Raw genomic sequence first — 15,717 nt, forward strand, 5'->3', positions numbered from 1 at the left:
TGTTCATCTTTATCTCGACTAATGACCTTGTCTCCTACTTCAAAGAGATAACTGAGCATGCAACTGAATAACAAAATCACAATTCCCGTCTCTACCGCCTGCCACATTCTGCCTCCGGTCCCAGAGAAAGACTTAAGACTTCTGGTTCAAAAGCTACCCCTCAACGACTGCTCTTAAAACTCTTCCTTTTCACCTCATCAGTGACTTTGCCCTTTCTCTTCTGAACCTCTCTTGTGTTTTCCTAAGCATTTCCTAATCTACTGACTTCTTTCTTCCAGGATGTGAGCAAGCTCAAATCTCCTTTCATTGTAAGAGCAAAATTAAACAAGCAAATGAAGAAGTGCCTGCCACATCTGTGTCCACTGTTACTTCCTCATGCAGTGTAGCCTCTTCTAAAAAAGGGAATCTATATTTTTCTTTAACGCACAATTCAATGTTCTAACATAGCTGTACATGTATTTTTGTACCAAAAGGCTACTTATAATCTTCCACATTTCTTCTGGTTTTTATGGCATTTGATATTATTGTGTTATTGATCATTCTTTTATTTCCAATACTTTTCTTTTTGGTTGTATGACGCACTCTGTGTTAGTTCTCATTTTTCTCTTATCATAATCCCCATCCTTTTTTTTTTTTTGCCAGTACCTCTCCTTCTGCTCTTCCCTTAGAAGCTGGTGTTTTTAAGACAGTGCTTTTCAAATCTCAATGTACTTTATGACTCATCTGCCGGGCTGGATAAAATGCAGATTCTGACTCAGTGAGTCGTGGTGGGATTCAGAGTTTGCAGTTCTAACAGCCTCTCAGGTGATGGTTATTCTTCTGGTTAAAGGACCACATTTTGAGCAGCAGTGCCCTCGGCAGGGAAGGACTTTTTGACATCTGCAAGCCCCAGTGGATTACAGGTGTGCTGTGTTAGCCACAGCTCAGCCTGCAGTGTGTGAGATGGTGCAGCTAGAGCCCGGCTTGAGGACTGAGAGTCACCAGGCTTATTTGTTTGTACAATGAGATGAAACATCCATGTGTGCTCAAGTATTAAAAAATGTAGGAAAACCTTGCCCCAGAATTCTAGCCATCCAATCTTATCTAGTCCCAGGTCTTGTGTTCTCACCTCTGTGCTGAAGTTTTCCATCAACTGGATATCTCATAGGCATTACATTCACCATACATATCTGGAACTTAACTTATGATACTTTTCTACATGGCTATGCCTCTTCTTTTATGCCCTATTCTTGTCGTGGCACTATTTTTCACCCAGTTACTAAAGGTATAAATATGAGGCTTATCCTAGACCATTCTCTCTGATCCTCCACGTCCAAGCAGCGGACAAGACTTCTTTTTTTTTTTTTGGTCATTTCTCATATTGCTCCTTTCTCTCCATTTTTGGGATGTCCTATTGCATTAACCGTTTTCTACTCTCCCTGAGGCCAGTTTTTCCCTTCCCCACTGTGAACATACTTTCTGTTAAGTTCTCCATATTGCTTCCTTTTTTTGGATAATAGTTATACTTTATTTGTATACTGGAATATTTATTCTTATCACAAACATTCAACCATTCTGCTTGAATATAAGCAGCATAATGTGTTGTAGAAAAATAATAAATTTCCCCTTTCTCTTGAGAAAAATCAAGGTAATGATCTCAAGTTGTGTATTTTTCTGCAAATATTAGGATTGAAAAAATAAGAAAAAGGGGGTAAAAATAAAAATAATGCTAAACACTGAAAATTAGAAGAGTCAACCATGATATCTACTATTTAGAATAAGCTGATATTTAGAAACATTTGAAAAAGTCTTGGAGATTTTCAGAGGTCTTAAGTTTTCTTCAGTGTTTGCAGTAACTTTAACTAACCTGCAAAATTATCAAAGTGTTCCCTTTTTTCTATATAATAATTTGGAAATGATTCATATTATAAAAAAGATATACAACCCCAGTTTTAAAAATTAATATTTGAAAAACAATTAATTTTGGCAAAAAGTAAAAGGTGGTATAGTTGAAACATTTTGAGAAACATTTTAAAATGGAAACTTCTTGGGACTTCCCTGGTGGTCCAGTCGTTAGGGCTCAGTGCTTTCACTGCTGTGGCCCCGGGTTCAATCCCTGGTTGGGGAACTAAGATCCCACCAGCTGCATGGTGTGGCAAAAAAATAAAATAAAATGGAAACTTCCCTTTATTCTGGAAAATTTTATAAAAAATATGACCTACATCCCCTCCAGCCTTCTCTCATCCCGCGCCTGACATATAATGTAGCTTCCAGTCACACTGAACCAGCTGTGGTTCCCAAATTTTTCATGCTGGTTTGTGCACACATCTTTGCACAGGCAATTGATTCTGCCCAGATCACCTTTGCTTCTCACTTTGACAATTCAATTCAAGGACCACATCTTTTGAAAAGTTGTCCTGCCTCCACGCTGCACCCCCCCACTAACAATTATGCGCCCTCTTGTGCACTTAGTGAATCCTATGTTCTCATTAAAGCAGTTCTCTCTCTCTCTCTCTCTCTCTCACACACACACACACACACACACACACACACACACGTATTATCACTTTCCTGTGTATCTCTCCTCTAGACAAGTGCTCTCCAAACTTCTATAATTGCCCACTCCAAAACTTCAAAAATATCCAAACATGCACTTCCAATAAATGTATACATTATTACGTATATGCTTGCATGTATACGTATTGATAAATGTTCCTTGACAATATTTTACTCATATATATGCATATTACTAGTAATCTATATATCAAATTTGCCTGAGGCTTATTTTATTTTTATCAATTTTTATTTTTTAAAACATAGTGATTCAATATTTTTATAGATTGTACTTCATTTGTAGTTATTATCAAATATTGGCTCTATTCCCTGTGCTGTACATTACATCCTTGTATCTTATCCATATTACTTCTTTAGTGATATTTCTGAGACACAGTTCTGATCATGCTCCTTTCCTACTTGTAATAATTCCCTTTGGCTTCACTTGAAAGACTGAGTTCCATAATGGTGAACGTAAAATATGAGCTGGAGCCTCTGGACCTCCCTTCGCATGCACTTCCAAAAAGCCAAACATGCCACTTCCATTTGCAACTTAGTGGCCGGAACTTGGCCACATGGACACTCAAAGCTAAGAGTGAAACTGAGAAATCTTTAACTTCTTGGAAATGCCTTTAAGGATAAGCCTCTTCTTCTTTTCTGATAGCTGGAAAGCAGCTATGATTTCTGAAATCAGAGCATCTATCTTGGATCTCAAGGAAGAAATCCTATGTTAAGAATGACAAAACAAGAAGATAGAAAGATCAGTGAACTCCCATTCCAGATGTGGTCTGGTTGCTTCCATGGTTTTTCTTTTTCTTTTTTTTGAAAGAAAAACAAATCTTCCTTAAACCAATATTATTGTGCACTTTCTGTCAGTCACAAATGAACCTAATCTGAACTAACACAGCTATAAAGGGCTAGTCTGTTTATCCCTTGTTTATTTTCCTGCCACTCAACATCTTTCACATCTACCACTACAATGGATTTTAGAAAAAAAATAGCTTCTTTGAATAAAGCCTACTGATATTAGGTGAAGTGAGAAATTAGAGCTGTAATCCTAAGTACATATTTTCTCTTAAGGAGAGATTAGTGCGTTTCTGACTGTGTTCGTTTAAAAAAAAATGTATTCCATAGATGGATACAGCTTTACCCATTACATTTTTAAAGTAGCATGTTAAGTACAATCACTCAGTGTATAGAAAAGCCACCCAGCCCTTCAAAGACAGAGCTGAGATCTGACCCTGAGTGGTCTTTCTCTAAATTCCTTCTTGTTTTCACATGTGCACACAAGTGCATGCACAGAGAAGACTGAGGCAAGAAAAGTTAGTTTAGAAACCATCTAAAATAAACTAGCTCTTTCCTGTAGAGGTATAAATCTCATCTTCTTTTTACTACTGTATTTTTGAGCTTGAATTTTCATATGTTCCAGGAATTTGAATTTTTTTCATACTGATTAAGATTTTCCGATGTAATTTTTGCTGTAAGTTGACGTATATAACCGTACAAAGGCACACAAAGAATGTCATACACTTTGGCCTTTTGAAGTAGAACAAAATTTTAAGTTTACATATTATTATTTAGGGGGAGATAGTTAGGCTACACATAAAACCTAATTCTCTATATAATCTCAGGAGGCACCAACTGAGGTCTGCAGTAGATTCTGTGTCTTTGATGATACGTACCGTATTTAAGATTTGTAGGAAGAAAGAGATAAGCCCAATTTCAGGAATTTAAGAGGGGAAAAAAAGATTTCATAATCTTTTAAAGGGTTTTAAAGTTTTTAGAAAGAAGCAACATGAGGCAGAAGGGAGATTTCTAATGGTTTTATCCATATAATCCTCTGCTACCTCTATTCTTCCCAATAAATAAAACAAGAGGCAAGAGAAAAACACGGAAGGTGCATTTCTTCTTACTAGGCAGTACTATACAAAGTTGGGTCCCTTAGTGTTTGAATAGACTAAAGGTAATTCTCTTCTTAAATAGGAGAAGTTTAAGAACTGGTGGAAAATATCATTTAATGCATATTAGTGTTTTATTATTTTATAATAAGAAAGGAATTTATATAGAGAGATTGCTTTTAAGTTTTTCATTACGATTTTATCATGTGTCATTCTTCTTTCCCTTGTCAGGAATGTAATTGTTTATAAAACTATGAAAAGTCATAAATCTCTCCTTTTCTTGGATTTTTGTTTTATTTGATCTACTAATAATTAAGTTTCAGTACTCAGACTTCAGATACACATTTAAATGATACAAGTTAACAAAAATATATGTATAGTGATATCAACAGAACTAGTGAATACAAAGTAGCTTATGTGAGTATTCTCTTCCCTCATAAGCAAGTGATAACAATGAAATACTTTGTTTAGAAATAGAGAAAACTATTATTGGAATAAATATTTGCGGATGTTTTCTAACACGCTACAATAGTCATATAGATTTTCCCCAGGAAGTTAGTTCTAAAACAACATAAAGCATGAATTTATTAGACAGGAAAACTTGGGGGGCCCATGGTTGAGATGTTACTATGAAGTTTGCTGTATCCTCCATTTCACATGGAGACTGGCCCGTTGTCTTTTCTAAGGATGCTTCTTCTGTCTGAAACACTCTTCCCTCTTTCTTGCCCACTCACATTCCATCAACTGTTCATGGTCCATTTAAATTCCCTGCCTCTTTATAAAAATTTTATATTCCTCTGCATTCCAAAAAAGATATTTTCTTTTCCCAGTATTTATAATTGTTACTATTTTGGGTAGTTGTTCATGATTACATTTTCAACAATTGCCAGCAAAAAAGAAATTGTCATTCAACCACCCTTTATAGAGTCTCTTGGGCTTAAAACATTAAATGTATGTGAGTAAACAGATTAAAGGCAAAAATAAATATTCTGTGATATCAATGGTTCTCAGTTTATCTAGGGAATTGGAAACGTGTCAGTGATTCTGATCCCAGAACTGTGAGAGGTGCCATAATAGAAATTCAAACATTATGCATTGAGAATATGCATTATTTATTTGATTATTATTTAGAATGGTCATTTAATTATGTCTTCTTTTTTCACTGCAGAGATCTTACAAAAAGTAATTAAAAATTATATGTTTCTTTAAAATGTTTTATATATCTATATATGTATTTTATATATACATGAAATAGTTATTTGCTACAACCATTTTTATATTAAGTGCTATTCCCTTTTTCCAATGTTTAAAAGAAGAAGCTATCATGACATGGAAGCTCAGTACTGCTTCATTTTGTAGGGGTGGGGATAGATCCCAGATAGGAACAAGTGAGACATAGGTAAGTAGTGAGGAAATGGAAAAATGTAGAAGAATATTTTCTGTGAAAGAAAAGAGAGATAAGAGGCAAGTGGGTAACTATATTACCACAGACATATAAAATTGGGAATAAAGAAAAAAAACAAAGCACCAAATCTCTCACTAATTTTCCTCCTAAATGCTAGAAGGAAAGAAAGACGGCATAGTATTTTTATTTACGCCTAGAATTATTTATTTGAAATTGTAAATCTGCTTTGGGGGGGTGGGGAGAAGTGTTTCATTTCAGAAATGAGTGAGCCCTGTCAGTGTGCAAGACACTCTTTTAAGCCCTGGTGATAGAACTAGAAATATGTTACTGTCGCTGCCCTCCAGGGCTTCCTGGTTTGAACTAGAGGCAGTATTCAGGCCATTACCACAGCCCTGGGACATATGCAATAATAAAGGTACTGTATTCCTGGAAGCACAGAGGAGGTATCCTCACCTAGACTTGGGGGAGCTCAGAGAAGGATTCTTCAAGAAGGTAAAGTGAGTTGAGTAGAAATTAGCCAGACAGATAGAATGCATATGGTCCTCCCAGGCATTTGATGGATGGTATTTGAGTGGTTTCATCAATGTTCACATCATTTATCTTCCCCCAATTCCCCACCTTAAGTATTGTATGGCCAATAAGAACCAAACCAAAGCAAAACAAACCAAAGCAAAACAAAACCAAACAGCAAGATAAACATCGTTTTCTGATGATTTGCTGACACCTTACTGCCAATTAATAATCATTCCTACTTTCTTTTCTATTAGTAGCATTTTACTTGTTACTCTATTTTCTTTCAATCAGTTTTTTTGTTTTATGTGGACCATTTTGTTTAAGTCTTTATTGAATTTGTTACAATATTGCTTCTGTTTTATGTTTTGGTTTTCTGGTCGTGAGGCATGTGGGATCTTAACTCTCCGACCAAGGATCGAACCCGCACTCCCTGCATTGGAAGGTGAAGTCTCAACCACTGGACCGCCAGGGAAGTCCCAATCCGTTTTTATTTTAATGGTAACATTACTCTCAGCTTTTTGTACATATCCCTGAACTCCTGAATTGAAGAATATCCAGACCTTACGTCAGTACGAACTGTTGAGATCCTTTCTATAACAACTATAAATTTAACTTTCAAAAGGAATTTGAACTTTTTCATTTATCTTACTTTGAAAACAGAAGAAAGTCAACAGAGTCTAAATCATAGAAAAATAAACTGTAAATGATATTATCTCCAAGAGTTTTTTTTAAAAAAAATAGTTTCATGAAATTATGAAAGCCATTGAACAGTGATGTTGGTAGAGGCAGCTGTGATTTGAAATTTATTGATGGAAGCCTAGTGGCTTCTGGGAACTTTATGTATTTACAGAAAAAGATGTCACTAAAGTTTCCTAATGCTTTTAGGCTTAAATTATCTTAAACGGTGTCAACAGATAAATGATTGCTTTACTTCTAGGTCATGACTCCAAACAATGAAACTATACAACTATAGTCTAAGTATCATGAAAAGTAGCAACCTTTACACCATGCATTCTCAAGAGGGGTGTTATCACCCCAAGGAGGGTGGGTGAGAGTTTTATCTTGGGGGTGAAAAATCTTATTCTTCTTACATATAAAGCACAAATCTATCTCTATCTCTATGTATCTATGGCTATATACTACACATGAGCAAATATACAATGTACTGTGATATTACAATTTCATGCAGGCAATTAGAAAAAAAAAAGTCTAAAAATATCTTTAAAGGGCTCCTTAGGAGGCAATGATGGGGAAAATAGGTTGAGAAATAATGCATTATACAATAGAAATTTCAATTTCTCATGGTGATAAGGAGAAGCAAATCTATCACTTTTCCACTGGGAGCTGCCAATTTATGTCTGTTTTACAACTTCTCAGAGCCGGTAACATCTTCTGAGGCAATTTATTTGATCTTATAGCCTTTATGATACCTTGAACACAAGATTCCCCTTCCACTCCAAGTAATAACACAGGTTGAAATAAAATTCAAATCTAGAGTTATAGACAGATAAACAGAGATGACAGGTAGGTAGGTGTCATCTCAGTGCTGATCTGTTGTTTATCAGGGATCTACTCCACGCATGACATTGAATTAAATATTATGGCAGTAAAACAAGATCAGAAACAATCCTATCCTCATGGGAGTTACAATCAAGAAGGAGAGACAAGCCTTGCATGAAAATCTAAAACACACATTTGAAGGTGATGTCACGTCCCCCCCTCTACGGTGGCATATTATAGAAAGTTGAGATTCTGCTTCTCCAGCACATTGCACACTGCCTGGAAATGCAGTCGTTGCTCCATAGACTTTTATAAAGTTACAAAGAGATTCAGGTAGACTGCTACAGGCACCCTGCAACTGGAGCATACAAGCTTCATGCATGGAGCAACCACATGGAAAATATCATCAATTCAAACTGTGTCTCAAATAAAAAACACACTCTCCACAAGCAGGATGGTCATTTTAAGTGAAGAAGCAAGCATTAGAAAAAAGGAAAAAAATACAGAAACAAATATTTGGGGAGGGAGAGCACATGTGCCCAAAGGAAGTTTCCTATGTCCAGGAGAAAACAGAATGACATTTTGTTTTTTATTCATTAAAATTATTTGATAAATATTTTCCTTTTCAGGTAAAAAGGTCCTTATTGCTGGAAATTTTAACATTTACAGGATGACTATCTGTTATAGATTTTTTTTTTAATATTTATTTATTTAGGCTGCAACGGGTCTTAGTTGCAGCACGCGGGCTTCTTAGTTGCGGCATGTGGGATCTAGCTCCCAGACCAAGGATCGAACCCAGGCCCCCTGTATTGGGAGCACAGAGTCTTACCCACTGGACTACCAGGCAAGTCCCTGTTATAGATATTTTTGAGAGATTTTCAAATTTAGGTACAATATTGGATGGACTAGTTACCTCCAATGTAAGCCCAACCAACCTATATTGGCAATGTTTGTAAAGTAGTATCAGAAATATCTCAGGGTCTATAAATCCTAATTGGTTATTTTTGTCAGTGTGCGAATTTTGTATGCACTCCTAGAGAATGCTTCATCGTTTGAATTGGAAGTTATTCCGTGCAATAAACTATCTCAGAGGATGTTAATAACCTTTCCATTTGATGCTATTCTGAATTGTACCACTGAGGTTACTGCTTCTGTGCCTCAAATTGTCTGAGAGGTACTGGTAATACTTCCTCCTAAAAGTATCTCTAGTACGGAGAGTCTGAAAGAATTTCAGAAATACACTGTAACGGAGCTGCTTTTTTTATTTTATTTTATTTCATTTTTTGCTATTGCTTCCTCTTCTGACAACATCTGAGGATTTCAAACTCTGTTTCTTAAAATGTGTGTGGTTGCCATGCAGTGGTTAGAACAGCTTCATTTTCTGGGGCGAAAGAGCTCATTCTATTCACACACTCTGTTTGTTACTAAACAGTTGGTCCTGTCTTAGAATGCCTGCCTTCACTCCAGAACCAGTTCTCGAAGCTAACTCACTTATCTCTCTTCTTGATGCATTTTTCCAACAAGACAAAGCTACAGCTTTCTTCTAGTGGAGAAAGACAAACCACCCATGTTTCAAAATGGACATCTGCATACACAGGAGTTCATTTTCAATAAATACAGTTAATCCAAGTATAATGCTAATCATTTGGCGAAGAGTTTAAGAGACAGGTTTGGTGGGAAAATCAAGGAGGATTCATCCAATATGCTTCATGTAGTAAGTAAAAGTTAAAGATGCATCTTCTCCAAAAGAATTCCAAAATAATTCCCTGAAAGTCTCCTGAGAAAACTTAAGTTTTTAATCATCCGTGATTGTGGACTAGTTTATGAGATTAGTTGAAATTAGAGCATTCAAAGGCTCTACAGAAAAGGGATAGATACATGCTATTGATAAGAGCAAGTCCTTGGGATCGACAGTATAAAATTATGATAAATCTATGACTTTGTCACTTGTTTATGACCAATCGCACCTCCGCAGTTTAGCTCAGGACTCTCTCTGAGTATGTCTCTGTGCCCTGCTCTAAATGTTCTACCTTCATCTCATATAAATATTTTTTCTGTTTTTTGTTCTTTGCACACAGTGTGATCACCTTTGTAACAGTTTAACTGTTCAGTCTACAGTTCAAGCATTGTCTCTGTGTTCTCAGCTGACAGCAGGATACCCAGATCTACTGCTACCATCTCAAACTCAAAACCAAGTTCACTGTCCCCTTTTCTTCCAACAATCCAAATCCTCTACCTGATTTTCTTTCCTCAAAGAGATCATATTTTGATGAAAAATTCAAACATGATCTCCAAACTCTAAAACAAGCAGATTGTCCTTTTCTTCTAGTAGTCTTGTCATTGTTGTCTGTTTACATAGTTTTTTACTATTACTGATGATTATTAGCAATCTTATGATTAATTGTAATTTTGAGGTAAACTCCACCTCTGAAAGAAAGGGATTTATAGAGATATTTTGAGCCAAGTTACCAGACCATTCCTATAATGATAACTATCCAGTTAGAATTAAATGATTTGCTTCTAAATTTCATCCATATTCCATTATGAAAGGAAGCTGCAACTCCACATTTCGGCTGGTTTATTATTGTAGTCAGCTCAATAGTTGTTGCTAGCAGAATATGATTTTAAACCATAAATTGGAAATCTTTCAACCGAATTTGACCATCACCATTCCCTTAGCACATGATAGGCTTGTACCATTCCTATTGCATAGAATATTTTCTTTATATCTCATTTCTGCCCATTGAACAAGCATCCTATAAGATCCAGCACAAGTACCAACCCTCTGGGGAACTTCCCTATTTCACATTGCCTAAAACATTGCTGTTTCTGTTTGTCTTTTGTCACTGGCCCTTTGTATTTTCTTTCCTGCTAGACTCTAAGTTCCATGATGAGAAAGGGGATAACTTCCCAATCATCCATAGCCAAACTGTACCTAGCACAAACGTGTGTGCACAGAATGTGATGATGAAATCTTGTTGAGTTGCTTAACATTAAACACATATTTGGTGATTGACTTGCCTCAGTACATAGTTGAGTGATCAAGGGAGAGAAAAATTACATACAAGAGGAAATATTTAAAAGCTGTTTCCTGAATCTGCAGAGCAAACTGCTTGAGGCATTGACTAGAGAACTGGGCCACGATCCTTCTACACTTAGGAAAGCATATGATTATTTATAGATACAAAGGGAAGAAGCATATATTATGTGTAGCATAATTTAAAAACACTATGTAGAATCCTGCTACAGTACCTACATACAAGAAATCATCATAATAATGACTTTATCCCCTGAAGCACATTTTTCTTCAAAATCTTACATAAGAAAATAGACCCAACATTAGAAAGAATTTTCCCCATCCTCCAAAACGTACCAAAAGCAAAAAATAAGAAATTCTATGCCGAAATGTTTTTCTTAGGCTTTGAAGTAAATCAAGAAAACATTTTGTTTGTGATTATAATAAAGTATGAAATTCATACATTCAGTGTTTTGACACAATATACCATAATTTATTCAAATAGCAAGTCTGTGTTGGTATCAAACTATAAAGATGAAAAACAAAATTGTATGTTGTGAAAATAATTAATTTAGATGAAATATTTTTGGCAGTTCTCCTGCTTTTGGAATTTGCTCTGTAAGCTCTTCATAATCATCACTTATTTACATTTCAAAGAAAGCTGAACACTGGTGCTTTGTTCTTTATTTTATTAGTATGAGAAGTAGAATCCAAAAGCCATAGGAAAATTTTTTCAAAAAACAGCAATATCTGAGCAAAATGTGAAAATTTAAAAAACTTCACTACTAGGAAAGTTAGATTTCTTATGTCTGTGTCTGACTTGTATTTATTAAAAGAATTCACCTCTTTAATAAGTTCCCTTTAAATATTACATTTCTAATACCTGATGTATTCTGATAATGAATACTCCGAATTATAGTATAGCAGTAAATGTTTTTGTTCTGCTGTTTTTGCCTTAATAAAACTCATTTACTGGGGTTTCCCTCGTGGCGCAGTGGTTAAGAATCTGCCTGCCAATGTAGGGGACACAGGTTCGAGCCCTGGTCCAGGAAGATCCCACATGCCGCGGAGCAACTAAGCCCGTGCGCCACAAGTACTGAGCCTGTGTGCCACAACTACTGAAGCCCACGCGCCTAGAGCCCAAGCTCTGCAACAAGAGAAGCCACCGCAATGAGAAGCTTGCATACTGCAATGAAGGGTAGCCCCTGCTCGCCTCAACTAGAGAAAGCCCACGCGCAGCAACGAAGACCCAATGCAGCCAAAAATAAATAAATTAATTAATTAAAAAAAAATAAAGTGGTACTGACTTGTAGAATCGCTGTGGGGAGAGAAACTTCCTAATTAAAAAAAAAACTCATTTACTAAAATGTAGAAATTATGCCAAGATAGAAACTAAAATATTATCTGTGGGCTTGCAATAATAGTCTACGAAAGCACTATAAATTTTTATAGTAATGTTGCACTGATCAAATTTTGTACTAGTAATAGCAATAGGAACTCTCATATATTACTGATAGGAGTTTAACTAGGTACAACTACCTTAGAAAACTTGCAGTATCTACTAAAGCTAACCATACTCATATCCACCCTATATTCTAGCAATTCCTCTGCCTAGTGAAACTCTTGGACCCAACTCATATAGTCCCCAAAATGCCCGTATTCACATGTATTCACCAAAAAAAGGCATGATCAAGGAGGTTCATAGCAGCACTAGCCAAAACCTAAAAAAATACCCAAATATTCCTCAGTAGGACAATGGGTAGATTGTGATGTCTTCATATTATGGAATACCATACAGAAATGAAAATAAACAAGCTACTGCTACATGCTATAACACAGATAAATCACATATGTTTCATAAAAATAAAGCAGACTCAAATAAGTATATGAAGTTCAAAAGCAGGAAAAAGTTTTATTGTCGCATAAGTCAGGATAGAGATGATTTTGCGGCAAAGTAGTGCTTGGGAAAAGATATGGTGGTAAGAGGGGGTATGGTGAATGCTCGTGTGATGCTGACAATTCTACTTCTTGATCCGTGGTCTCTTGACATGGTGTTACCTTTGTGCCACTTTATTTGGAACTCTGTTGTTTGCACATTTTTCTTTGTGCATTTATATCTCAATAAAAAAATTTTTAAACCTTAAACCTATGAAAAAAACGCTTCTACTAGTATGTTATTTAATTAAAACTTCATATATGGTTTCTGGTTGTTGTTCTTACTTCCAAATTTCCCTGGAAATAATATTTTTCAATTAAAAAGATATATTTATGAATTTAAACAAAATACTTTTTTGACTTTAGTTTTTCCTTTACATCTTTCCTTTTTTTGCTCAATACCTCACCAATAGGCTTAGCGAACAAAAAATGGTCTCCATAAAGAAACTGTATTTTGCAAGATATTTCCAGTAGAGGGAGCTTCACTTTCTAAAGGAAATTTCTATAGAAAATTTTCCTTCAAGGACCATCACTAAAAAATAAAAATACTTAATTTTTTAATGTATGATTAAAATTCTTCATAGAGTGATGAGCTACTCTCATCTAAGACCAGTCTAAGATAGAGAAAACTTTTTTTCGATTTGTGAACGAAAAAAGAAAAACTTGATGAAGAATATATGTATCACCAAAACTTCTATATTGGGTATGTCTTTTTCAAGTGATTATATTTTTAGACTATTCATAAAAAACATTTTAAACTAAATTATTTAATATTAATGAAGATAAATTCTTTCTAAGAATATATTATAACAAATACCATGGTGATTTGCCATTATACAAATTTGACCTCATCGATCAAAATATTTTAGTTATTAACATTAAACTTCCTAAACCTAAGTATCTATCAACTAAGCTCTTCTGATTTCTTTGAAAAAAATAAGTATGTGTATTATCTAAGATATTAAGAATTATGGTAAAATAATCAATTTATCTTATGACATGAATTTTGTACTCCTTTCCATACAATTTACATAAATGTAAAAGCTCTACATTCTTTGCTTTGATCACTACGTATGAAATTTGTAACAACTGTAAAGTTACAAAAATTTACTGTCATTAAAATATTTTTCACTGAAAATATTCTGATTTACAATGGTTTCAACACCTCACTTCAGGAAAAATCGATAATTCCAGAAATATAATAACCTTCACAACTAGTTCCTGTTACTAAAGGTAGTTATTATGGGATATGCTATGTTTTTCTAATGTGCCTAACGATGAAAACTTGACATAGCAACCCAGAAAAGAATATTTACATACTTCAAATGGAAATCATTATACAAATAACTTAGTTACTCTCATTATTTGATTTCAATCTTCTTGGAAGTCTTGTGAGCCAAAAAATGGAAATTTTAAGGTAATTATAATAGTAAAGTAAAATTTATATTGTTGGTTCAAAAATCCATATGAGCAGTATCTTGCTTATATATTGTTTGATGAAGAATGGGGGTTAAATTACTTGATCTGTGTTTAGTCTCTCTTCTCTTTTAATTAAAAAGAAAAAAAAAAGAAAGCCTACCAAATATGACTGGATATGATAAGAAAATGACACATCATAGAACAATTTTACCATTCAATAGGTTTCTTATTACTTTCTCCAAAATAATTATTCTTGGCATAGAACATATCTGGTGATTTATTATTTTGCCTCCATGAACCAGGCTCTTTAGAAAATAGTACTTGCAAGGCCTCTATTATTCTATTCATTTGAACTTAACCTCTAGATATATCAACAATGTTCAGAATATCTCTGATCACTAAATGTTTATGCTCTAGATTTTTTTTTGTCTTTTAAAAAGTAAGTAATGTTCCATTTCTAATTACTAAATGTTTTGTAACTTTCAAAAAAGAGAGTAACACCCAGAATTTATAATTCACTTAGAAAAAAGAAACACTTAAAGCAATTTGAGAAGGAAGACCTAGGCTTTGGAAATATTTTTTTGCTAGGGTAACCTCAGCTGCAAATAATATAAGATGCCAGTTACTAAAATACATTAATTAGTGAAAACAGAGCAAAGTTATATGTTGTAGAGGTCTCAGGAGATAGACTGCTAGATACCTTTAGATAGAAAACAATACGATTTAAGGGACACTTTCAACAAGTCAACTTCGAGTTGCATTCTTGGTTTCATCCATGACAAGTATTTGCAAGGCTTGAATGAGTTCTCCAACTGTTAAATACAAGTGGACTCACCTGAGTAGCAGTGCTGCTTCCCAGAAGTAAAATCCCGAAACTAATGTCCGAAAGTGTCTCACGTAGGCCATGATACGGAGGGAAAGATTCACGACTCTGAAATGAGTCTTAGCCAAGGCATGGGGAAGGAGAAAGCCGGGAATGAGAGTGTGCAGTCTAACTGCGTGTGGTGTTGGTGGAGAGCAACGCCTGGAAAGCTTCAGCACCTGAGACAGCTCCCCGCGATCCGCGGAGACCCTCTCTTTCAAACACTTGAAATTCCCTTTCGACCCCTTCTCTGAGCAGGAGCTGAAGGGAGACTCACAGGATTACACATGTGCAGGTGATTTATACAGTGACAGCGAAATAACGGATGAGATGAGAAGTCTGAGGTGCCTAGGTTCTGGGCAGCAGTTCACGGGAGCTCTAGCGGCAAAAGAAGAATGCTAGTCCTTTCCTGACTCAGACCCACGACTGGAGAAAGAAGAGCAACAGCGGGAGCAAGGATGCGTCTGCACCTGCTCCAAGCGCCGCCCGCTCGAATCCCACTGTCCACCTTTGGGTAAACCCCGGGCCACTAGCGTGGCAGAGGGAAGCGGGGGCGGGGCCAGACAACACGGTCTTGCCAGCCAATCACAACTGCACAGCGGGGCAGAGTGACAGGCCACTCACGACGGTAGGCGGT

General features: G+C 35.7%; 1 protein-coding gene across 2 annotated transcripts in view; it reads right to left on the bottom strand.

Moving 5' to 3' along the window:
* Positions 1–15,174, bottom strand: part of GLRA3 (glycine receptor alpha 3) — a 158,381-nt gene extending 143,207 nt beyond the window's left edge. The window contains exon 1 of one of the 2 annotated variants that reach the window (XM_065878823.1): positions 15,054–15,174. In XM_065878823.1, coding sequence (XP_065734895.1) covers positions 15,054–15,124 — 71 coding nt within the window. In that variant the 5' untranslated portion in view covers positions 15,125–15,174. The remainder of the gene's footprint in view (positions 1–15,053) is intronic. The other variant, XM_065878824.1, reaches the window with a different exon arrangement.
* Between the last annotated feature and the right edge of the window lie 543 nt (positions 15,175–15,717).

This window comes from Phocoena phocoena, chromosome 6, assembly GCF_963924675.1.
Source record: "Phocoena phocoena chromosome 6, mPhoPho1.1, whole genome shotgun sequence".
NCBI classification, from domain to species: Eukaryota; Metazoa; Chordata; class Mammalia; order Artiodactyla; family Phocoenidae; genus Phocoena; species Phocoena phocoena.